The sequence below is a fragment of the Elaeis guineensis genome, chromosome 4, assembly GCF_000442705.2.
Source record: "Elaeis guineensis isolate ETL-2024a chromosome 4, EG11, whole genome shotgun sequence".
Classification (NCBI taxonomy): domain Eukaryota; kingdom Viridiplantae; phylum Streptophyta; class Magnoliopsida; order Arecales; family Arecaceae; genus Elaeis; species Elaeis guineensis.
In genome coordinates this window covers 43,542,937-43,566,482 of record NC_025996.2, presented here as the reverse complement: position 1 = coordinate 43,566,482, position 23,546 = coordinate 43,542,937, and the positions used below count along the sequence as shown (strand labels likewise).

The window sequence follows — 23,546 nt, the reverse complement described above, 5'->3', positions numbered from 1 at the left end:
GAGAGCCCTGACAACCGTGACAGGTCCAAAAGCTTATATCTGGGTCCCTCAGTGCGTTATGTGCACCACCTTGTTGTAGGGCAGATTTGGCTAACATTAAATCCGGCAAGCCAGCCATGTGAAGCCATAAATGATGGAGAACAATAGCCTCTAAATTGTTCTGCAGGTATAACATATAAGGAGGATAAAGAGATCATCACATCAATAAGATTTCCAAACATGACAACATCAGGTAGAATTTCGCAGTAGGTTCTGATGGCTTTTTCTCCTCTTTTCTTGTTAGTCAGACCAACGGCTATAAACAGCATCAGAGTCTGCAATGTCCTTGGTGGTAAGCTACAATCCTCTTTTAATTGACTTTATAAAAGTTATGCACCAAAAAGAATTTGTAAAAAGTATATTATTTTTGCTGTGATCCTACTATATTTCATTTAGGATTTATGTTGTATCTTTTGCTTGATTCGCCTTCTATTGTGTGAATCCATCATTTGATCACTCAGCGCACAAATAACAAAGTAATCCAAGCTCCATTTATCTGCGGCACATATATCTAAGTGATCAGTGGGTGATCAAATAGTAATTTGTGTGTGAGAAGATAAACTCTTCTTTCATGAGAAAAAAAATTTTTTTTTTCTATGGTGCAAAAGATACGATCTCTATCCTTACATCCATGATGATACCTTTGAACATTATGCCTCTAAACAAAAATTTAGGTATATTTTAATCATAACTAAATGCTAAAATAGTAAATATAAATATTGAAATACATGCATATAGTACAACAAAATATTTTTGTAGGAGTCACAATAACCAAATTATATTATGATCTAAAAGTGATCGAAATGGATCTGTGAAAAAAATATTGAAAATGAACCCTTCTACAAAATTGAAAATATAGTGGTTTTTTTGATAAAAGTTACATTTAATCTTACTTTAATAGAAAAAAATTTCTTACATAGCATGGAATCATAAGTAAACAAATCACTTCGTGTGAGGACTGGTGTAAGCATTAAATAATAAATGCTGAGCATTCATTGTATAATAGCTGTTTAACAAAGTGATACTCAAACAATATCTATTATTTGAATTTATCATCATTTTAAATAGGAGTCAAAACTATTATGATCGTTATTATTTTAAATTATGAAAGCAAGAGGTTGAAATCATGTAACTTCTTATTAACAATATCTTCTGATATTGGTGAGTAGAAAAAGGAATTTTTTTCAGGTAAGAAGTCATTTTCCCAAGAATAATTAAAAATATGGCCCCAAGGGCATGATGTTGGCAGGACCAATGATGGGATTTGTCAAGTTTGAAAAAAAAAAAAAATGAGGCCGTTAGACTTTGCCTTCCTACCTCGGTTTTCTCCAATCTTTTTGTCTAGACCACAACACCCTCAATAGGCAATGAAATGACTGAGCCCTCCCATTCCCCAGGATCCTGGTGATCCTAGACACACAAGCCCTTTCGCTGGGAACCATAGACCAATATAGATATGGAAAACAAGCATTAGAAATATACTTGTTTTTATTTTCTTTTTTCATCTGCATATAAGCAAGATGCTCTTAAGATTCCAACTCAACATCAATCATATGTAGTTGGGGTCCATAAAACAGGGGGCAAATAGAGCCTTGCCTTTTTTTCAAGGGTAGCGAGGGTTGGTACTACTGTGTCCTATTAACCTGCTACATGGGTAATATTTAGTGACAATGGGTTGGATGATGGTGTCCGGTTGCAATTTGCAACGCAGGGATAGAGACGTGTAATAGTGGGACCATGAGATGCAAGGGGGCCAGGTGTTTTTAAGCCCCTTCTATGGTTCTCTCCATGCTGCCTTCCATTTGGAAAGAGTTTAAGGATGCCTAAAAACAGGGCTAATGGTCCATTAAGGTTTCCATTCCCTAGTCTCACAAGAAATATATGTTGGGTGATTGAAGCCAGTGGATTTGAACATGGTATTTTTCCACATCAGCCAAGATCTCAATTTAGTGATTCTGATTTGAATTGATATGAAGCAATCACAAATATATACAAATAAAATATCAAGTCCCAAGTTTTGGACTATGCACTCTAAAATATAGTTTTTTTTAACCAGTAAATATCAAAATCAATTTTTGAACTGATGCTTAACCTCACTTTCACGGTATAGAAATTAAAAATTGATGTCTTGGTTGCTATATATCAATCAGGATATTAGGATATCATAATCATTTTAGGATACTTAGCCTTGCATCTCAACCAATACGAAACAAGTATATCAATTAGTCCCAATACCAATCACCCACCAAGATAACAGAAACGTAAAGGGTTTCAATGCCTTCCATGGAGAGAGGACCATGTAACAGAGTTTTGAGGTACGTATATTTGAACAGTGAATTAGGTGAGCTTTGTTTAATAATCAATGTAGCATAAACAGAAAGATATTTGCTTCGAGTACCCAAAAGAATCCAATGGGCATCACATAAACCAGTTGTTGGATGAGGTGGATTCAGACAACAATGCAAGACACATGAGAAGGATGACCCACTGGATGGATGGTCCTGATCATCCTGTATGTCCTCAACTTTGAAGTAGAGGACCAGCATCCGATCTGGTCCTTCCAAAGGCTTCAAAGAAAGGAGCAACCCCCACATGCATTAAAGCCAAGACCACGCAGGCCTCTGCGTGCACATTTGTCAACCCAACGAGGATCACTACGACCATCCACAAAGCCCCCCACAGCGGCAAGCTCTTTTCTTTTCTTTCTTTATTTTTTTTTTTCTTTTACTGTAAGTCTTACGCAACTCACCAGCAGACAGTTTCTATCATCCTCTCCCTCACATCAATTTATCATCTTTTAATGAGATTTTTAATTGCAATGCATCTAGTTTATTCCACAGAAGCTTCCTAATTTTTCAACTTTTTATTATTTTATACCTCCGCTCCAGCAATAGCGAGGCTACTACGGGAAAAGAGTAGAGTTCTCAGATCTGCTTGCTTGTTGTCTTCCTGCTCTCATCCAGCCACCATATTCTCCTTCCATAGGTATTTGTTGTGTTTAAAATCTCAGCTCAACCCACTTCCAATACTTTCTCTTTTTTCGCTGCCACAAGGCTCCGTTTCTTTTCTGTACTTTACTCCAGGTGGAGTGAAGAGGACAGAAGAGGATACAGAGCTCGTTTCAGCCCTTCTCTTTGTTGCAATGCTAGGTCATTAATGGGAGCGGATGAGGTAATTTTTCTGCATTGCGACGCCGGAGGTCGGCGTCGACCGGAGAGCTTGGCTGAAATCATGAAGAATTGAGGAATTGATCGAAGATGTTTAAGGCGGCGAGATGGCGAAGCGAGAAGAACAAGATCAAAGCTGTGTTCAAATTCCAGTTCCAGGCAACCCAGGTACTCAAATCATCAATATTTGATATATGAATCTTAGACGTTTGAGATGTTTATGGAAAAAGCTCTCCGAATTGTGCACCTTTAAATGCAAATGATTCAAGGTTGTTCTGAGGGGATTAAGGATCTACAAATATCTTATGGTTCTTTGTATTGTTGGATTCTTTAGATACCTCGGGCTGGATGGGAGATGGTCATGATAACCTTGGTTCCTGTGGATGTTGGAAGACCAACTGTGAGAACAGAGAAGGTTGCGGTGATCGACGGAACCTGTCGCTGGGCAAATCCAATCTATGAAACTGTGAAATTAGTCCATGATCTGAAAACTGGAAGGATCAATGAGAAGGTCTACCACTTCCTCGTCTCGACGACGGTACGAAAGGTTCTTTTGACTTCTATATACACTTCTTTCCAATGTCACTGAGTTCTTATGGCCTCGCAGGGATCGACCAAAGCTGAAGTCTTTGGAGAAGTCGCCATTGATCTGGCAGATTATGCCGAGGTGTTTAAGCCCACCTCTGTTTCTCTCCCTCTGAAGGCATCAAACACTGGAGCGATACTGCATGTGAGCATTCCCAATTTTTTTGAATTCACTGCATTCATTTTCTCATTTGTTTGCTGGTACTACAACCTCCTAGATATCACAAGATTCCCACCAGATCATCCTCTGATATAAATAACAGATCAAACTGGCACATGGGCAGATATTTATTTCATACCAATATGTCTTAAATCTCATCACATTTTCCCCAACCTCGCTAGCAAGAAAAAAAGAGGGGGAAATTGTTCAGATGCTTCATGTGATCCAAGAGTCATGTGGCTTTGGTTGCTAAGTGTACATTTTCTGATATTGGGTTGTAACTCAAATGACAGGTTACACTGCAGAGATTGCAGGGTAATGGTGAGGGAAGGTAATGGTCTCACTGCTCAGAAAGTAGGGTATCAGTTATTTACTTTTCCTGTTTTAAGGTATGTTTGCTAATTAGTTGGTCTTTTTCATGGCCATTTTTTGAATGTTCAGCGAAAACAGCGACAATGGGGATACAACAGTCAGACAGCAACGTAGAACGTTGCAGAGCCAGTTAAGCAAGTGTGATGATGATGAAGTCACCAAAGCTATAGATGGCACAAATGGAATCAACTCTGTGGAAGTAAGGCCAAATCTTTTTAAGGATATGGATCTAAGAAAACGAAAGAAATAATGCTTGCTGATGTTTAATGCTTTAATAAAAGAATTATGCTTTGTAGTGCATCAGATGCATTATGAATAAAGAAGGAAAATGAAAATATGAGTTTCCCATTGGAGACTTTCAATGGAGAAAATTTAATTTTTGAACCAGCATCTACATGATCCATATTCTGGTCTTAATTAGATGTTTACGATTTTCCATGCATCTAATTGTAAAATCTGAGCCTCTATTACTTTAGTCATGAAAATAGAACATATCATGGTGAAGTGAATTTGGATTGTTCCATTTGAAAAATGTAATCTACAGTCCCCAATTGCCCTTGCATTCAATACAAAAAACATGAATATTTGAACTTCCTTGAGCTGAAATGATTCGAGAAATTGATTGCAAATACAGCATGTGTTCAGGTCGAGAGATGCTTAGTTGAAAAAATGAAATATTATTCATTCAGTTTTTATCATCCTTTTACATGCGATGTTCAGTGACTGATTCTGAACTTTGGTTTAAAATTTTCCAGGACACCTCCCTAATAAACAGCCAATCACAAGTGAAATTCTCATCGAGCAGAAACTTGCCACTTCATGATGATTCTAATGGCAACCTCACGAAATCTCATAGTTTTGATGCTATATCAGCATCAGGCTCAGATACCAGTTCGGTATATACACCAAAAGAAAATGGATTAAAGCATAACAACATCCATCAGGATTCACCTGGGTTGCTGTCACTTCTCAGCAACAGTGATGCTCAGAAGCTGATGACCAGTTCAGGTTACTGGTCTGGGACTTCAGCTCCTGATGAAAGCACGGATGGGTCGACAAACAGTTCAGGAGAGGCTGGGCTGAGAGAAAGATTGCAGGACTCAGATGAAACCCTTGAGAAACTAAGAAGTGATATTGTTTCTCTGACGAGAAAGGTGGAATTGTCAGAGCTGGAACTGCAGACTCTCAGAAAGCAAGTTGTCAAGGAGAGCAGGCGAGGGCAAGATCTTTCAAGAGAAATAAGTAGCCTAAAAGAGGAAAGAGATGCACTGAAAAGGGAACATGAAGAACTCAAGCTCTCAAAGAAAAGAACAAATGATGATAACAATTTTACAAGTAAGTTGCAGCCTGATGAAGAAGATCCATGTTCCCTGCTTGAAGAAATTAAACAAGAGCTGAATCATGAGAAAAATCTGAATGCAAATCTCCACTTGCAACTTCAGAAGACACAAGAAGCTAACTCTGAGCTGTTACTTGCTGTCAGAGATCTTGATGAACTGTTGGAACAGAAAAATAGGGAAATCTCCTCCAGCAAATGCAGCAAAGTGGATATCAAGGAGGAAATCCATGGGCATTTCCAAGAACTGGAATTTGGAAACAGACTCTTGCATCAGCAGAATTCTGAACATAGACAAGGGCTACTCAAAACAACTCCTGGGCATGATGGTGAAGAGCAATATGCATTGGATGTATTAGTAAAGGAGGGTGATGATATGAAACTGGCATTTTCACTGGAGAAGAAGATCATAGACCTCGACAGTGAAGTAGAGTTGTACAAGAAAGATCGCGAAGAACTAGAAATGCAAATGGAACAGCTTGCTCTGGACTATGAGATTTTGAAGCAGGAAAACCATGACATATCTTCAAAGCTGGAGCAGAGCCAGCTACGAGAACAACTCAGGATGCAGTATGAATGTTCAGCACACTTAGCTGCAATCAGTGACCTTGAAGCCCATGTTGAAAGTTTGGAGAAAGAACTACAGAGTCAGGCTGATTTATTTGAAGCAGATATAGCAACTCTAACAGAAGCCAAAGTAGAACAAGAGAAAAGAGCCATAACAGCAGAGGAGGCATTGAGGAAGACAAGATGGAACAGTGCTAGCACTGCTGAACGGCTCCAAGAGGAATTTAAAAGGCTTTCTGAACAAATGACATCTACATTTCATGCAAACGAAAAGTTAGTCATGCAAACACTAAAAGAAGCTAGTGAATTGAGTCTGCAAAAAAGCAAAGTGGAAGAACTATTAGAGAAAAGTAATGAAGAGCTTGCATCAGTAAAAAGCCAGTATCATGTTAAAATCCAACAGCTTCTCAACCTCATAGATTTCAAATCAAAGGAAACTGATAGGCTACTCCTGGAACTCAAAGATAAATGTGAGGAGCTTGAGAATCAAAAGAAGTCAGATGCAGCAAGGATAAAAGCTTCCTCAGAGGAAACATTGTTACTCAAAGCTGAGATTGAAAAACTTAAAAGAGAGAAAAATCTTCTTATTGAACAGATAGAACAGAAGGAAAAACTGGTAGCCGAGATGGATTTATTGAAGACATCAACTAAAGTAAATGAGAAGTTATTGCAAGATAAAGATTTGGAGCAAGATCTGCTTGCAAGAGAAATCACATCAATGAAGGAGGTGGTGAATAAACAATTGGCAGAGCTGAATGAACTTAGGTATACAAAGAACGAAAAAGAGAAAATAATCAGAGTGCTGAATTCAGAGATGGAAACCCTCAAAGTGCAGATCGATGACTTGAAAGTTTCCTCGTCTGAGGATCTGTTAGAAAAGGAGAACCTGAGGAAGCGAGCTTCTGACTTAAGGAGTGACCTTCAGAAGACGGAAGATATGATCACCAGTGTCGAGAGAAAACCTGAGGACAGCAATGTGGCAAAAAATGCAAATGTAAGGAATATTGTTTAATGATCTGGTCTAGCACCACATGGTGCTAAAGTAGTTGCTAGAAATCTTAGCTTCCTATGCAAGCACAAAAGGATGGACCAAAGCATGCACAGCATAGCCACACACAACACACACATACCAAAAAATGCATAAATACATTCACAATCACACTTCTATGTTCTGCCTGCCCCTTTTAGTTATGCTATGCATAATTTTAAAACTAGCCAAATCAAGTTTGGCACTTGCACAGTGCATGATAAGAATTCTTGCTCAAAAAAAAAATTTCTCATTCAGAATGCACAGAACCCTTTCAATGTCTAGTGGTTTTTTCCCTCTCACAATAATTTTTGGTAGTCATGCAGATGTAGATGTTATTCTTTCCATATGTTTTGACATTATACAAAAATCAAAATGCTGTCTAATTTCAACAAAGAAAGCATATCTACAGCATCATAATAAAACTCATTTGATAATATATTGCTTACTGGATTCAAAGTAGCAATCTTTAATTTACTAGTTTAAAATTCCTAATGCATACTTCACTGGTGTCAGGGCAATCTCTCTAACAAACAAGCTGGAGATACACCTGAAGATGGGAAGGTCATACTAACAAGTTTTGAAAGTTTCGACATGGCCCAAGTACAGGTATCCTGCTTTAGTATAATTTATATAACAAGCTAAGTCAATGGAATAAGTAACTGTGCTTTGACTCTATAAATACTAATTATGAATTGATCGCAAAATGCAGAAGGGAAAGCATTCCCATAAGAACTTCAAGTTTGTCAGCACCAATGATGTCAAAAAGAGTGAGGATTTTGATTGGTGCCGCAGGATGGGAGATAAAGCATGTATACAGGATATACATGGTGCCAGAAAAGAACCAGTCTTAAGGTAAACATTTGTGAACTACTACCTTCTGGACTTCTCCCTTATTAACATAAGAGTTCGATCAATATTTATTGGTATTTTACATAAAAAGGACCTTGAATAAGAATCACTTGCTGTCCTTGCAAATGTGAAACATTTCTGCAGCAATAATGGAGCTAATTCAGGGAAAGAAGAGGGAAGCATAGTACCCTGTGCCTGGGATCAGCACAATATAGCTGAAAAATTAAGTGAAATGGACGTACTGAAAAAACGAAATGAATCAATGGAAGCTGAGCTAAAAGACATGCAAGAAAGATACTCTGAGATAAGCCTGAAGTTCGCAGAAGTAGAAGGTGAAAGGCAACAGCTTGTGAAAACAATTCGGACTCTTAAAAATGCTTTGAAGAACTAGTTTTGAGTTAGCATATTTGAGATTGAGTTTTGTGTATAGGCAAGCAACTGGATGCACCAGATGCCAGATCCAGGACTTGCATGGCCACTAGGGCATGCCAGGAGATATATAGTGTGTACATCCATATATATATTTTTTTTCCATTTGGATGCTGTATGCTTCCTCTGTTGAAAAAATGTACAACTTTCAGTTAAACTTGATTGAGTGGCATACAAAGTCTTACACTGATGTTTGTGTGCTTCAAAAAAAAAAAAATGTACCATTTTAAATTCCTTTTTCAAGCTTTCACTTTAAATATGAGCCAGGACATCAACATTTGACAAAATTTAGTTGCAGAAAATATCTACATTTAATAATGAGCCAAAATACTTCATCATCATTTATTTTCCTTTTAGGTCCTTTAACTTTGGCTTTTAGTTGGCTGCATTTGTGTTACCAGATGTAACCTTCAGCAGAGAACTTCACATGTCACATGATCAAGCAATTACAAGTCACTTATACATAGGAGTTCAAATGATGTTTAAATGACTGAAACTAGTAATACCGATCAAAAGTAAAAAAACTGCACCATTGTGTTAGGCAACAAGCAATCAACCTTCCTCTCGGTATCTTTTCCTCGGATTACCACCTGTAGTAGGGCTATTTTTGTTTCTCCAGACCAGCTTGCTTTGTTTTTCATTTCCATTTCTCATGAAAGACAGATTCTGCAGCATTTTTATCAAATAACATAATTCACACCACATATATTATTAACCAATAATCAGCTATAGTGTTGCACCAATATATACCTGTCTTGCTCTCTTGTCAATAGGGGTCCATGTTGGATTTATAAGGGATGACTTGTTTTCCTCATTATTTGAGTTCAGCTGTACCTTAATATCCTTTCTCCACTTCTGCTTGACAGTTTGCTTGGTTTGTTTACTACCTTGGTACCTGTAACTGTCAAAGATAGAGGGGCTTTGACTTCTTGAAGGTGGATCTTTATTCTTCAATCTCCGAGTACAATTGAGACATGTATTGCATGACAAGGTTTGCTGATGGCCTCTGCTCTTCTTCTTGACCCTATGAAGAAGTTCAATTGTCCATCCAGGGACCTGATGTTGCCTGGTTGATTGATTTGGACTTGGGTATGGAATCTCACCATAAAGTGGTGGCAATCTTTCTTGAGTTGATAAATCAAGAATGTTTCTTGTGCAGTGCTGCATAAAATCCTCTTTCAAATAGTCTTGTTGTTTGAATTGTTTGTCACTTTTGCTGGAGTTTATGGCTGTATTTTCAAAGATCTTGTCATCCAAAGTTAGATTGGATGTCACCTTTAAAGAAGTCCATTTATTTTTGTCATGGTTGATCTCTGCAGAGGTTGGGAATGTACAATGACTGTTTGTGTTGAACGCTTCTCTCCTGGTAGGGAGAGAACTTCTGATTGCTGGTTCACTTCTTGATGCTGATCTCCTCAACAAGCTTGAGGTTTTTGACTTGCAAGGAAGCACTTCCTCCAGAGTATAACTATGATCGATGACCTCATCACTAAAATCTTCATTAAGATACTCATGTCCAAATTTGTCATGCCCATCGTGATTTCTTATTATTGAGGTACTCATTGCCTTCCTTTTACCTAAACTGTAGCCCTCAGTCCTCAATTTGTTCCGGATATTAGAAATTTTTCTCAACTGATATGGCTGGAAAGCTTGAGGCAGCCTCATCTCATTAACTGTTTCATTTGGTGGCCCATCAGAGAAGAAATCATTGACAGGCATGGAAAAGGTTCGAGAGGCATTCCTGGTCCTTTTACTTGGTGACTGCAATAATCCACTATTAATATCTGAATCTACAGAGGAACATTCTGTCATGACAGATTTAGATTCTCCCATCTCCCCATATCTGCAGAGAGTACTGAACAGAGAAATGCTTTCATCAGATACATGATATTTCCCGATAGCCTGAATTCTGTGCTCATGTGACCACTCCAGAAACTCCACAAGTGTGTCACCAGATGAAAGTATCGCATGAGCTGAGAGTGGATTTATAGAAGGAAACCGTGTAAGAAATGATTCACCAAGGGTTTCTGACTCAGGCATTGCTGGATAAAGACCTCTACCTAACTCAGTTACATTCCTAATGCAGTTCAGAATAATCTCATCAGTTGATTCGGGCATATATGAACAAAATAACTGTAAATTCATATCCAGGCTAGCAGCCGCTGCATAAAGTGCATCAGATGACTCCATTATGGCTGCAAGGAAGTCGCTTCCTCCCTCAAAAATCTGGTAGGCATAAATGTGCAAAAGCAAATCATGGACACAATTTTATGTCATTATGTAACTACATATAACTAGATGGCAGCAAAGGAACTAGATATATCTGGAGGATCATATAGTAAAAACAAGGCTTGGGCCTTTGAACATGTTAAGTAGATAGAAAATTGAAGCTGCAGAACAATCTGCAAATCAAGTAGATCACCTTGAACAACTCATCCATTAACTAGCTTTTGCAGTTGCCAAGTAGAGTTCTCAGTCAAACACCATTTATTGACAAATCAGCAATCAAAAACGAAAGAAATGTATAGACACAAGTTACTGAACGGCATAAGCTCCTATAAATAAATATCCTGAAGCTTGCTGGAGGTGTTACAAGCAAGAAACTCCACAGACTCCTATTTGATAAATAGCTTTCCTAAATGTAACAGTTATGATTAGGATAAAAAAACAACGGAATGAATTCCTATAAATCCCATTTGGTACCGCTTTCTTTTCTAACCTTTTTTCCTTTTTATTTTTGGTGCTTTCCTATAAATATGGTATGCTACAGCTTTCTTTCGTGAGCAATTCTTCTTTGATTTTTTATGCTTTCTCATTGGGTATCAGTGAGATTGTTCCACAAAATTTTGTCAACCTGAAAAACTATTTATCACCTTTCCGAGGTCTGAAGTACCAATATAACGAGTGTCTGGAATATTTTATTCATAATGAAAAAGACGAGTTATGAACTCTAAATTTACAGGTCATATGCTAAATTTACATTAAAAAAAAAAAGGGTCATATGCTAAATATTAAGCTTCACAAAAAAGGCAGAAAAGGCACTTACCAGTATGCAGCCACTGAAAGCAAAACTAAGTGACATCAGAATATTGGTAGCAATGTTCTCCATGAATATTGGAACAGATGATGTTTCTACTGTCAGGGATACGTTGTCCCCAAAATTTCCGGCCTCAAACCATACCAGGCAAATTGCAGCACTGAAGATTAGGTCCAGAGGCAGATCTATTTCTCGCTCCACAACTTGCACTCCCCTTTTCTCCATTGCTAAAATTTTTTGATATGAAGACCTTCGAGACACGAGCATTTTTTTCTTACAACTTTGGGTATTAACAATGATGACTACATCAGGGAAGGAATGCATGACCGACTCTATATTCTTGGATCTCATTGGGTACGGAATGTTAACGGACTCAATATCGTTAGAGACATCTACTTGATTTGCAGATTCCGAAGAAACACAACTCTTCTTCTCCGTTGGCACGAAATTTAGGATTTCTACCATGTGCTGGCTGTTCAGGACCCTCTGCAGATTTGGCATGAATTCTGAGACTGCTTCCTAAAAAAAAATCCAGGGTTTGAACTGTAAGAATCTGAATGGATGCTATGCTATGTTGAAATATCCAAGTGCTAGAACCACAAGATTGTGATCAATGAGGAAGAAAAGTCATTTAAAATGCAATAGAAAATTGCTAGACCAGAATAAAATGGAAACGAAAGACAAGTATTTTGAAATTCACCATATTACTCCAAAGCTGAACATAAGAGATCACTTTGCTGCTTTCCAACAAAGAGAAATATCTGTCACTGAAGTGATGATATCCATCTCCCTAGATTAAATTTCTTCATATGGGGTTCAAAATTATAAGGTCACATCAGTTTTTCATGCCAGTAACTACCCACCATTACATATCGGTTTCTACTAATATGATGGATAAAATCAGAAAATGTATGAAACCAAGCATGCAACGAGTTATGACTCACTCATATTAGAATTGGTGCTACCAAGATGTTAATGCCACAATTTCAAGCAGTAAGAGGAAGTTCAGAAGAAGTTTGCTGCCTTCCAACAGACGTGGATGGAGAAACGACAGGTAAAAGCAACACGGAGTACATGAGACACAGCTTGTTGTTGATCAGAAGTATAATGCTTTATCCTACTCTAAATGAAGATTAATGAGGTTTTGTCAGTCTACCAGGAGATTTATAGTCATAACAATTAACAAGATCAAAAGCAAGGGTAACCCCAGCAGTATGTCATTTGACTTTCAGACAAAATTTCTTCAGAAGCAAGATACAGCTGATTGTTTTTCACTAGTACAATGATCTACTCAATACCACACGAAGATTGATGTACTAGGATATTTATAGCTATGACAGGATAAAAACAAGGACTGCCCCAGCACTGTCATTTGGCTATAGTTTACAATTTCTTTATGGGGAAAAAGAAGATAAAGGTGAAAAATCACTCCGTAACTGAATATATCAGATGAAACTCAAAAGACTCAGACTAGGCAATATGTCAACAACAATATTATATTGTTCACTGCATTAACTCCAAAGAGAGGAAGCAATGATACAATTAAAACTCTTAGAATATCAATTATTTCATTATCTGAATAGACAAGCTACAAGTTAGACAAGCATAAAGAGGATTACCATTGTAGACTTGGGATGCTGGGATGCAAAGCCTTCACAAAGCGAAGCAGGGAGATTATGATTTTCCAATTTAACATGGAAGAAGTGAAGTCGAGGCAAACCATCTAAATTAGGACATATGGAGGATAACCTTGATGACCCATATGGACCTCCATATTCCAAGATGATGCTGAACTTGTTGAAAGGAAATGAAGGCAAAACATCCCTAGAGAATAGAAGAAAAGAAAACATTTTATGAAACATCAATTACCCAAGAAACATAAGACCTTTGACGATATGTCTTTCTGTCACGTATCAACGACCACAGCAAAATGGACCTAGAATGGGCATCTTATCTCATAAACTCAAGAGGAGTGAAAAAACCAGTATCAAAAGATATGCAGAAATATCCCAACAATTTAATGGTAACATTATATACCTGCCTAGAACACAACATTCAAAGAGGTAGCACCAGTATGTACTGGGAGATGTATTGTTGAAAGTATAAATACATACATTCTGAAAATTGACTTCATGCATCAGAAGACTTCCATTATGAATCATTGGTTCCCCAAAATGGTGCAGTAAAATTAAGGGACACAATTCTTCACTCCTTCCCTCCTTCCATCCCTCTAGGAGCCAGTTGTTACCATATTTTTGGCAGCATCAACAACCCCTGTTCCCACTCCCCCATCCCACTGCATTCAGGGATAATAAACAGATGCTTACAAATAAAAAACAAGGCTGTGAGACCCATGAATTTGAATCTATGAGCTAACGAAATAGGTGGGTGATATCCTTTTAATCAAAGCACTGGGCTGTTGCTTTTTCCTTCTCAAGTACTTCGATTGTTAAGAGACAAAAACAATCATTTAAATAATTTGATACTGGAGTTTTCCAAATATGTTCCTGAAATTATGTATAAGACTTGATATTGTATCATTGAGCATGAATGCCATTGGTGCTTCACATTGATGTTTGCCACCTGTAGTCCTAAAGCCAATGTTTGAATGCTGGAACAGAGTTATAGGAAATGAAGACAGTAAAGCAAGCTTAAACTAGAGCAGTCAGTGTCCTTTATGTGCAGCACCTGAATCCGTAGAAGTAAAGTTGGCTTTCCACATGGTCAAATCAAGTCACTCAAGGGCTAAAACATAATTCGACATGACTTGTGAGAGTATTATGGAAATGTTGCTGATACATTTGTTAAGGTGAAAGAAACAGGTTTACAAATATTTGCACAAATCCTTATTCAGAAAATTATGAAAGTGAAGAAAGACCATGATAAATTCAGGAAACAAAAAAAAAAGATACTGAAACAGTTGACATAATTAAATTTTTTTAAAGGTTCAAGATAACAAAAATATAGCATAAGTTTGATCTTTGATCAGCAGCAATTGCAACATGAAAATTTCCTCTATTTCTAGCCTTCAGGACTTACTCGTGGCATGTCAATAGGCATTCTGAATGCAGCAGACCTTCCAATACCGAATTTGTATACTCAATATTGTTCAGTGAACCAACTTGTTTTGCAGGTGAATCGACATGCCTTGCTTCATGAGATTCTATCCCCATGGAAGTCAATTTCCGAGTCAATGGCAACCAAAAAACTCTCTCAGCTACAATCAGTATCGTTTTGTCATTTGGAATATTTGACCTAAGAACACTTTCAATATGAGACAGTGATGGATGGGATTCAATTAACCGCTTCTCAGCTTTCCCGTGCACATCTTCAATTAAGGACTTGAGGCATCTTAATTTTTCTGCCATATAGTCGATGCTTCTAGTCAAATTGCATAGATATAGATGAGCAATATGGACACCAAAGATGCACAAGTAATATGCCAACTGTTTAAGAGCATAGATTCCAACAAGTGCCATGGCATCTTCATCCCTACTGCCTACAGTAAACTGGCTTGCAAATTTTTCATTAATCAGCTCCAGCAGCTTTTGCTTTGGAAGGCTTAAAACTTCAGAACAACTAGGCATTTTGAATGATCTTTTCTCTCTTGAATAAGCATTTTCTTCCAAGATGGCTACATAACTATTGTGAATATGATCAATAAGGCCTAAAATATGATCTGAAAGGCTAATCTGATGGATTTCAATATCCCACTTCCCAAACTTTTCTGTACGGGTGACACATGGAACTGATTGATCTGTCAAAGAAACAACAGGTTGTGTGACTTTGCCACCAGATCTCTTCAGGGTTCCATCCTTACAATTTATCCTAGGAATGCCTCTTCTCACATCCAAAAAGAAGTTGAGATCACTGGATTGTGACATTGACTCAAATAATGAAGAAATTCTTTCAGAATTCATGTTTGGCATCGAAATCCTTTCGGAATTCGTATTTGGCTTAGTTCCTTTGTTTTCTGAACAGTTAGTTTCATAATTTCCATCATTAAGCATCTGAGTAAGTTCAGATTTAGCATATAGATTGCTAGCTAGCATGACACCTGTATGGAGCTCAGTTGGTACTTCATTGCAATGTAATGTAGTTACCTTTTCCTGAAAATCATCCAAGAAATCAATGTTAATAGCTACCACTTCCTGAGATTCGTTTTGCAAATCACATTGTATCCCTTCACAACTAATCTCCTCTAGAATGCTCATAAAAGTAGAGCAAATTCACGATTGCAAGTTCCTTCCAGCAACAGATGCCAATCTAAGTATATTCCATCACATGCAGATGGAGAATGTGGTTTGAGGTCTCTTAGTATATCTCCAGCAATTATGGTCAGTGATTTTATTGCTTTATCATCAGAAAGAATGGGTGTAGGCAATGATCTGAACACATCATCTGCCAGAGCCAACTCAGAACTAACAACAGATTCATATAAGCTTTCTGCAATGTCCGTTTCATCTTTGAACATCTGTTCAGACACATCCACTTTCTTGGCTATTTCTGAGTTGATAAACATTTGGAAGACATCATCCAAAGGAAAATCAAAAATCTGGACTTCCTGTAAATGGACAGAGCTTGATGAACAAGAACAAGTTCCATCAGGGGCAACTTGATAGATTGTCGAACTACTTTCAAGGAGCATCTTATCTGCGAAATTTATATAGTCCATTTCTAACAAAGAATTGAGGGAGATAGATTCGTGTCCAGGACAATCTTGTGATGGAACATCCCCTGAAAAATGCTCCAAAAGATCTATATCAGCAGATCCCAAAAACTCTTTTCGATTAATTACCAGCCCATCATCTTGTGGCCCATGCCAGGGTTTGATAATAGGAAGTAGAAAATCAAGTGCTTCTATAGTGGAAATACTGTCATCAAGCTCCCGACTGTTCTTGCAGATCTCAAATTGGGGTAATCTGGTACACTGATTCAATGTCCTGTCTGGGGAGAAGCTATCATGTTTAACAGAAAAAGTGTCCTGAACATCATTGAGTCTGGCAGAAATATCTTCCACTGAAAAAAGTGACTTTGCAACCATAATGGGATGTGGGATTGTTACTCCAACTTCAATGTCAATATTATCCTACAGCGACATGAAACAGATTCATGACAAAAAAGAAAATCACAGCATTATTTTAAAAATGTTCAACATAGAAGTCTCGGATCAAATTTTATCCAATGCAGATTGGACAATAATTTCGGAAGACATGCAGCATATTTTCCTCCATCTAACTGAAACTATTGATAGTTGGCATCATTCAAGTTCCTGGCAAATGATGAAACCTGCCTCTCGGGACCATGATGCAGTTATCTTTTTATTGTTGCATTTCATTTGCATCTTCTTGTATTTTTACTTTACAAAATGCAATCATAATCAAGCCACACCTACTGCCACCTTCATCCTAAAGATCAGGCAGCTTACCTTAGCTTCCCCCTCATGGGATTTTCTTTCCTTTTCTTTTTCAAGAAAGAGGAAGAGACTAAGATCTGCTATCTTCGTTATGATTATGAAGCAAAATACAGATTGCCCTCACTATGTTGAGGATCAAGATACACCAGCTAACTTCTCACTGCACTCTTAAGGGTATTCAACAGAATGAAAAACAAGTCGATGACTAATTAGGCATTATCAGTACTCAGCTTCAAAATAACCTTATAGCTTTGAGGAAGATCTGCTAAGCAGTGGACTCTTTGCATAAAGATTTGGATGTTTCTCTCCAGCCATAAGGTCCACATCAAAGCTAATGCAACAGCGTCCAACACTCAGCTATAATTATTAGGCCCCAAGTTTGTATGTTTCCTCAGATCCAGCCCCTCCCATTGTAAGGTTATCATATTTGTTTTCAAAAGAATTAACAGCTCATATAATTATTCAATTAAAATTCAAGGAAACAAAAATATAAAACCCGAACCATGATAAAATGATTTGCAAAACAAATACTAGTTTTTCCAAAATTCAAGTGAAATAAGACTAGGCATGACCTGCAAATCGAGGTATTATCAACGCTACTCGAATCTGAGATTTTCTTTAAGCCACACTTTAATTTTTCTCCAAACCACAATTTTGTTGTCAATCTAGAGATTGAAATGGAAAAGAAAAGCTAGAATATGTAACTTTTGCAGTTGATTACCTGTATGCTATGGAAGCAAGCATAGACTAGTTTTCTTCAAATTTACAGAAAAATAGTAACTAAACTATAGGTGCAGACATTTCCAGTTTAATTTTGAAAAATAATGTTCATTTGAAAGTTTTCTTTCCTAATGTTCATTTCTTATCTGTTCAACTTGTCCTATTCTGCCCAGCTGACCTGCAGTTCTCCACCACAGCACAAAAATTTAAATAGTTTTATTCATTATGTCAGTTGCTGCCTAGTTAGCAAATAAATATCAAGATATTTGCTCACATAGAAATTGATTGCAAAGCAACACAAAGAAGAAGGAATCAAAAGGAAGAACATAAAATTTAGTATTTATTTTCACATATGGTTAATGATATACCAGAGGAATTTTAATATTTGGAAGTTCAAAGCAGAATCCAGCTTCCTCTGCTTCACAGGAGCTCATAGTTTCTCTCTGCAAAAAGAACCCAAAACATCAGCAGCAACAACAACAACTTTTATCACAACAGCAACAACAGAAAATTATTATTAATTTTTTTTTTAAAAAAAAAGTGAAAGAAGCACGCAGTAGGGACACAGAAATAAGTAATATAAATAAACTATGTAGTTTTACCAGGGGGAGTTCCATTTCCACTATTTCAAACTGTAATTCCTTCTGCAATTTGCTCCTCTGGCTCTATACAAAAATAAAAAAAAGAAGAGTTTTCCTGGATAGTACAAGGAAAAAGAAGAAGAAATCATCACTTTGCAATCCATAATATCGAAATATGCCGCATACCTCTGGAGCTGTAGTGACAGAGTCTGAACTCTTCTCTACTGTCTTCTCTTCATAAATAAAATCCACTACTTCCTGCCAGAACATCCGAAGTAGAAATAACCAAAACCACCTCCAATAGAGAAAATAAGATAAATAAAATAAGATAAAGTGTTTACATCTAATACATCAACAGCATCTGCTCCAGCGCCGGAGCATTCCCAACTCTCCCGGTTCTCTTCCTCCCAGGAGTCATCATCTCTTCTCTGTGACAACAAAACCAAACCAGAATAAAGCCTTCAACACCAAATCCACGATCTAAAGCGCGAAGAAATAGCCGATTCACCTCAGATACGCCGATCTCGGCCGATCCAGGCCTAAATTGCTGCAGCTCTCTCTTCCGATAGCTGGAATCAATGGAAGTCCCCTCTCCAGCATGAAGAAACCGAGGGACAACATCCAAGAGGAACTGAGAGAGGGCATTCTCGTTCGGAAATCCATCGATTTCGGAAGGAAAGCGGAGATCCAGATCGAATAAAGGGATCTCGACGTCTAGAGGAGGATCAAAAGGGGGGAGATCAGGCGGCGGAAGGGGGAGGAATTGGAAGTCTCTCAGGGTTTCGATCGGGGAATGGGAGGCGAAGTAGTCGGTGGCAAGGAAGCGAGTCCTCATGCCTAGTTTTGGTATCCGTTTTGGAATGGAAATGGCGCCTGGAGTTGGTTTATATACCGGTTTCGAATTTCGATGGGATGCTTATGCTATCGTGCGCTTCTGTCTCAATTGGCGCGGGATAGCTGGAACGGCCAGTCCCACGTCACTGGCCGGATTCCTCTGGGCCACGCGAACTTTTACGAGCCTCCGACCGCCATCCGTCCGGATTCCGTACTCAAACAGTTTGAAGTGGACCAGCTCTGACCCCAGTCTGCGGTTTGGGTTGGGTCTACGTGTGTTATTTGTAAATGGTGTTGAGCTTTAGAAGGAATTAAATATCATATCAAGGTAGGTTTGGCTCAAAGATTTGGGTAAATTATCTGGCGTTGTACCCAAATTAGATGTAGGATGTGTAGTTTGAGGGAATCCAAAATTAAGTTGTGAATCTTAATAATATTTTCAACTCCATCCAACAAACTAAAACTTGCATGAAATATATTATGGTCTTCTAATCATAATGGCATGACCTAAATTTGATCAAATTTATGAGAATTATATTATGGGCTGATGATTTCAAAGATGAGTTAAATTTGACTCGTTAGATTTATTGTCGATGCAGTTTGTTGATCGGATATTGAACCAATATTTCTATACATAGCTATCATAAAAATTACTAGATACAAATTAATTTAGTTGATAAAATTGACGACAGTTGTTACTAATAACATGATGCAGTTATACGTTATATCGTTTTAAATTTTGGAGTGACGTTTCCAAGCACCGCTCTATGGCCGGTGTACTCGAGGGTTGGTGTGGTAAACCTGACAAGTAGCACCCATACATTCTACTAATCACTAGGTGTGGAACGGGGATGAGAGTGGTATGGTGCAGCATGTTTCTAAAATCTATAAGTTTGATGAATCTTACAGGTCTAAATTCTAATTAATTACATTTTCATTAAAGCAAAATGACCAAATAAGTGGACCATTAAACGCACGTTGATGGTCAAAGAATTACAAACATCAATAATCGCTTTATCAAGGTGACAATTTGGAATCGACAACTTGCTCATCACACTCCTCCCGGTTTACGAATTAGGAACGGTCAAACCTGGGTCCAAGTTTGAACCAATGCAAGAGTATGGATTTTTTTTAAAATAATATTTTTTTAATATTTTATTTTAAAAATACCTTCTTCTAAACTTAATTTTCAAACTACCGTTGCTGTGCCATCTAAGCGGAAATCATGGTTGAACCTACGAGTTTACAGTGACGTGGCATAAATTCTTTGGTGATGTGGCCATGCGGGAAGGGGGGAATTTAAATTGAAATCGTGGCTTGAGACCACCATTCAGTGAATCGTGGTTTCAAGTCATAATTTCAAGTCCATAAAAAAAAAAAAAAAAAAATACCATGACTGAACTTATGGGTTCAAGTCATTTTTTTTTTTAAATCGTGATTTAAGTCACAATTTTAAGCCATAAAAATATTTATAAAAAAAGAAAATAAGAGAGAGAAGGGATGCTGGTGGCAGGAACTTGGCGCGGTCGATGGGTGAACGGAGGGGAGGGGAGAACGTCGGGGTCGATGTCGAGAGGGAACGTAGCCAAAGAGGTATGCGAAGGTGCAATTGGCAGAGGGCCACGAGGGAGACGACCACGGAGCAGCCGCGGTGGCATGATCATAGGAGGGGAGGCACGAGGAGCGATGGTGACACCGCACGCGAGGGGGGGGAGAGGGGAGGCATGGAGAAGTAGTGGTGGCACGATGCGGGTCGGCGGCCGACTGAGGAAGGTCGGTCGAGGGGGTGGGAAGAAGGAAGAAACGAGGAGAAAAAAAGAAAAAAAAAATAAATATAAATTATAAAAATTTTAAAAAATTTTATTTAAAATAAATATATATTAGAACTTTAAAAAATTATAAAAAATATATTTTTAAAAAATTATTTTATTACTTTAAAAAAATTATTTTATTTTAAATATAATATTTTAAAAAATTTCTTTTTTTCCTTCTCCTCCTGTGCTTTTTTGGTTAGGGATTTTTAAAAATAAAATTTTATTATTTTTAAAAATCTTCCTTCCTTCCATGTATTTTTCAATATTATTTTTTAAAATTTATATTTTAAATTTTTTTTAAAATATTTTAAAAAAATATTTTATTATTAATTTAAAAATCTCTTTTTTATTATAAAAAATATTTTATTTAAATTTTTTTAATAATATATAATTATTTTTACTATTTTTTAATACTTATTATTATTATTTATTTTTTTCTTCCTTCTCCCCCCCACACAGCCCAGATATTTTTTTAAATTATTTTTAAAAAAATAGTTTATAATTATATAAGTTATTTTATTATTATTAAAACTAATCTTCCTTCATTCTCCTCCTACGACTCTGCATCGAACCCCCTACCCGACGGACCCCTGCATAGCCACCGACCGAACTAATATGATTTTAAAAAATGATTCAATATTATTTTTTAAAAATAATATTTTATTATTATTTTAACTGAAATCGTAGGTCGAAGTGATGTTCCAATGAAATTGCTGGCCCAAGTGGTGATTTTAATAATAAATAAAATAATATTTTTATTAATCACTCGATAAATATTTAAAAAACTATTTTTTTCATTACAAAAAAATTATTTTTATATATTTTTTAAATAAAATAATATTTAATAATAAATAAAAATATATATATTATAAATTAAAAAAGAAAAGAAAAGAATTTATAAAATTATATTTTAAAAAATATTTTATTACTTTAAAAATTTATTGTATTTTAAAAATAATATTTAAAAAAAATTCTTTTTCCTTCTCCTCCTATGCTCTTTTGGTTAGGGATTTTTAAAAATATAATTTTATTATTTTTTAAAAATCTTCCTTCTTCCTTCCTTCCACGTATTTTTTAATATTATTTTTAAAATTTATATTTTATAATTATTTTTTTAAAATATTTTAAAAATAATATTTTATCATTTTTTTAAAAATCTCTTTTTTATTATAAAAAATATTCTATTTTAAATTTTTTAATAATATATTATTATTTTTACTATTAATAATACTATTATTATTATTATTTATTTTTTTCTTTCCTTCTCCTCTCCCCACATAGCCAGCACATTTTTTTAAATTATTTTTAAAAATAATATTTTATAATTATATAAATTATTTTATGATTATTAAAACTAATCTTCCTTCATTCTCCTCCTGCGACTCTGCGTCAAACCCGTACCCAACAAACCCCCGCATAGCCACCGACTGAACTAATATTGATTTTAGAAAATAAATCAATATTACTTTTTACAAATAATATTTTATTATTATTTTAACTGAAATCATGGGCTGAAGTGACATTTCAGTGAAATCACTGGCCCAAGAGGTGATTTCAATAATAAATAAAATAATATTTTTATTAATCACTGGATAAATATTTTAAAAAACTATTTTTTTATTACAAAAAATTATTTTTAAATATTTTATTTATTCATTTATTTATATATTTATATTTTTATTTATTTTTATGGAAAATAAAAAATGCTTAAAAATAATTTTTAAAAATGCTTAAAACTTTATTTATAATTTATAATTTATATTTATCCCTTTCTTTTCTTTTTTAATTTATAATATATATTTATTTTTAAAGTAAATCTTTTTCAAAATTATTTATAATTTATATTTATCTTTTTCTCTTCTTTTTTTTGTTTCTTTTTTTCCTATTGTTTCTCTCTTCCCTTCCTCCCACCCCCCTCCCTCCCGACCTTCCTCTGTTGGTGGTCGACTCATGCGGTGCCACCGTCACTCCTCTGCACCTCCCCTCCCCACTCTCCTTATGCGGTGCTAGTGCCACCCACTATTGCTCCGTGCTCCCCTTCCCCCACAGCCGCCCACCTACCCATCGTACCTCCGGCACCACCCCCGACCCTCCGATCGTGTTTCCCTCCCCTCCATTCGCCCACCGGCTGCACTCCCCTCCCCTTCGTTAGACCAAAAAAGAAAAAGAGAAAACTATGTTGGCGCCAATGCTCCCCTCTCCTCCCCCATGGCCACCCATACTGCCCGTCGATTGCCCGTGCTACCCTCTGGCAACCCACACCGCTCCTCGACCACCCGTGCTGCCCCCTGGGCAGCTGCACCACCTCCCGACTACTGCTCCGTGCCTCCGACATGACACTCCGACCCCGTGACTGCCCATGCCGTCTCCAACTACCCCTCTGTTCGCCCAAAAAAAAAAAATCCCTCCTCCCACCACCCACCCTCTCTTCTCGCATGCCAAGTCCCCACCACTAGCACCCGCCCTCAACCATCCTTAGCGGGGAAAAACCAGTGCCTTCTTGTTAAAAAAAAACATGCCGCCCATCCGCCCCCACTCTCGTTAGCCAAAAAAAATAAACATAAAAAAAATTAAAATCATGATTTGAAGCCACGATTTTTTTTTGTTAGA

The 23,546-nt window shown here is 36.8% G+C and overlaps 2 protein-coding genes across 5 annotated transcripts; one reads left to right on the top strand and one right to left on the bottom strand.

Moving 5' to 3' along the window:
• Positions 1-2,699: 2,699 nt before the first annotated feature.
• Positions 2,700-8,755, top strand: LOC105032362 (uncharacterized). Of its 4 annotated transcripts, none has more exons than XM_029261002.2 (11): positions 2,700-2,723; positions 2,934-3,024; positions 3,189-3,374; positions 3,541-3,744; positions 3,814-3,936; positions 4,245-4,282; positions 4,393-4,522; positions 5,079-7,220; positions 7,770-7,862; positions 7,966-8,108; positions 8,250-8,755. In XM_029261002.2, the coding sequence occupies exons 3-11, from the start codon at positions 3,297-3,299 to the stop codon at positions 8,494-8,496; spliced, it is 3,198 nt and encodes a 1,065-aa protein (XP_029116835.2). In that variant the 5' UTR covers positions 2,700-2,723; positions 2,934-3,024; positions 3,189-3,296; the 3' UTR covers positions 8,497-8,755. The 4 variants fall into 4 exon arrangements, with proteins under 4 accessions (XP_029116835.2, XP_019701829.2, XP_019701830.2 ...); XM_019846270.3 differs by having other exon boundaries at positions 2,707-2,723; positions 3,123-3,374; XM_019846271.3 differs by lacking the exon at positions 2,700-2,723 and having other exon boundaries at positions 2,788-3,024.
• Positions 8,756-8,852: 97 nt separating this feature from the next.
• LOC105032383 (protein SHORTAGE IN CHIASMATA 1 homolog) lies at positions 8,853-19,129 on the bottom strand. Its single transcript, XM_073256470.1, is given in 11 exon segments — positions 8,853-9,200; positions 9,285-10,760; positions 11,581-12,090; positions 13,191-13,395; positions 14,611-15,799; positions 15,802-16,660; positions 18,076-18,150; positions 18,310-18,372; positions 18,475-18,546; positions 18,630-18,716; positions 18,797-19,129. Coding segments are annotated over 11 exon segments (4,977 nt in total). The 5' UTR covers positions 19,124-19,129; the 3' UTR covers positions 8,853-9,086.
• Between the last annotated feature and the right edge of the window lie 4,417 nt (positions 19,130-23,546).

What these genes read in the sequence shown, in the direction of transcription:
- LOC105032362 (XM_029261002.2), top strand. Translation starts at nt 3,297, where the DNA reads ATGTTTAAGGCGGCGAGATGGCGAAGCGAGAAGAACAAGATCAAAGCT. An exon ending in ACACTGGAGCGATACTGCAT is followed by an intron (nt 3,937 to 4,244) that starts GTGAGCATTCCC and finishes CTCAAATGACAG; the next exon opens with GTTACACTGCAGAGATTGCA. An exon ending in ATGGAATCAACTCTGTGGAA is followed by an intron (nt 4,523 to 5,078) that starts GTAAGGCCAAAT and finishes AAAATTTTCCAG; the next exon opens with GACACCTCCCTAATAAACAG.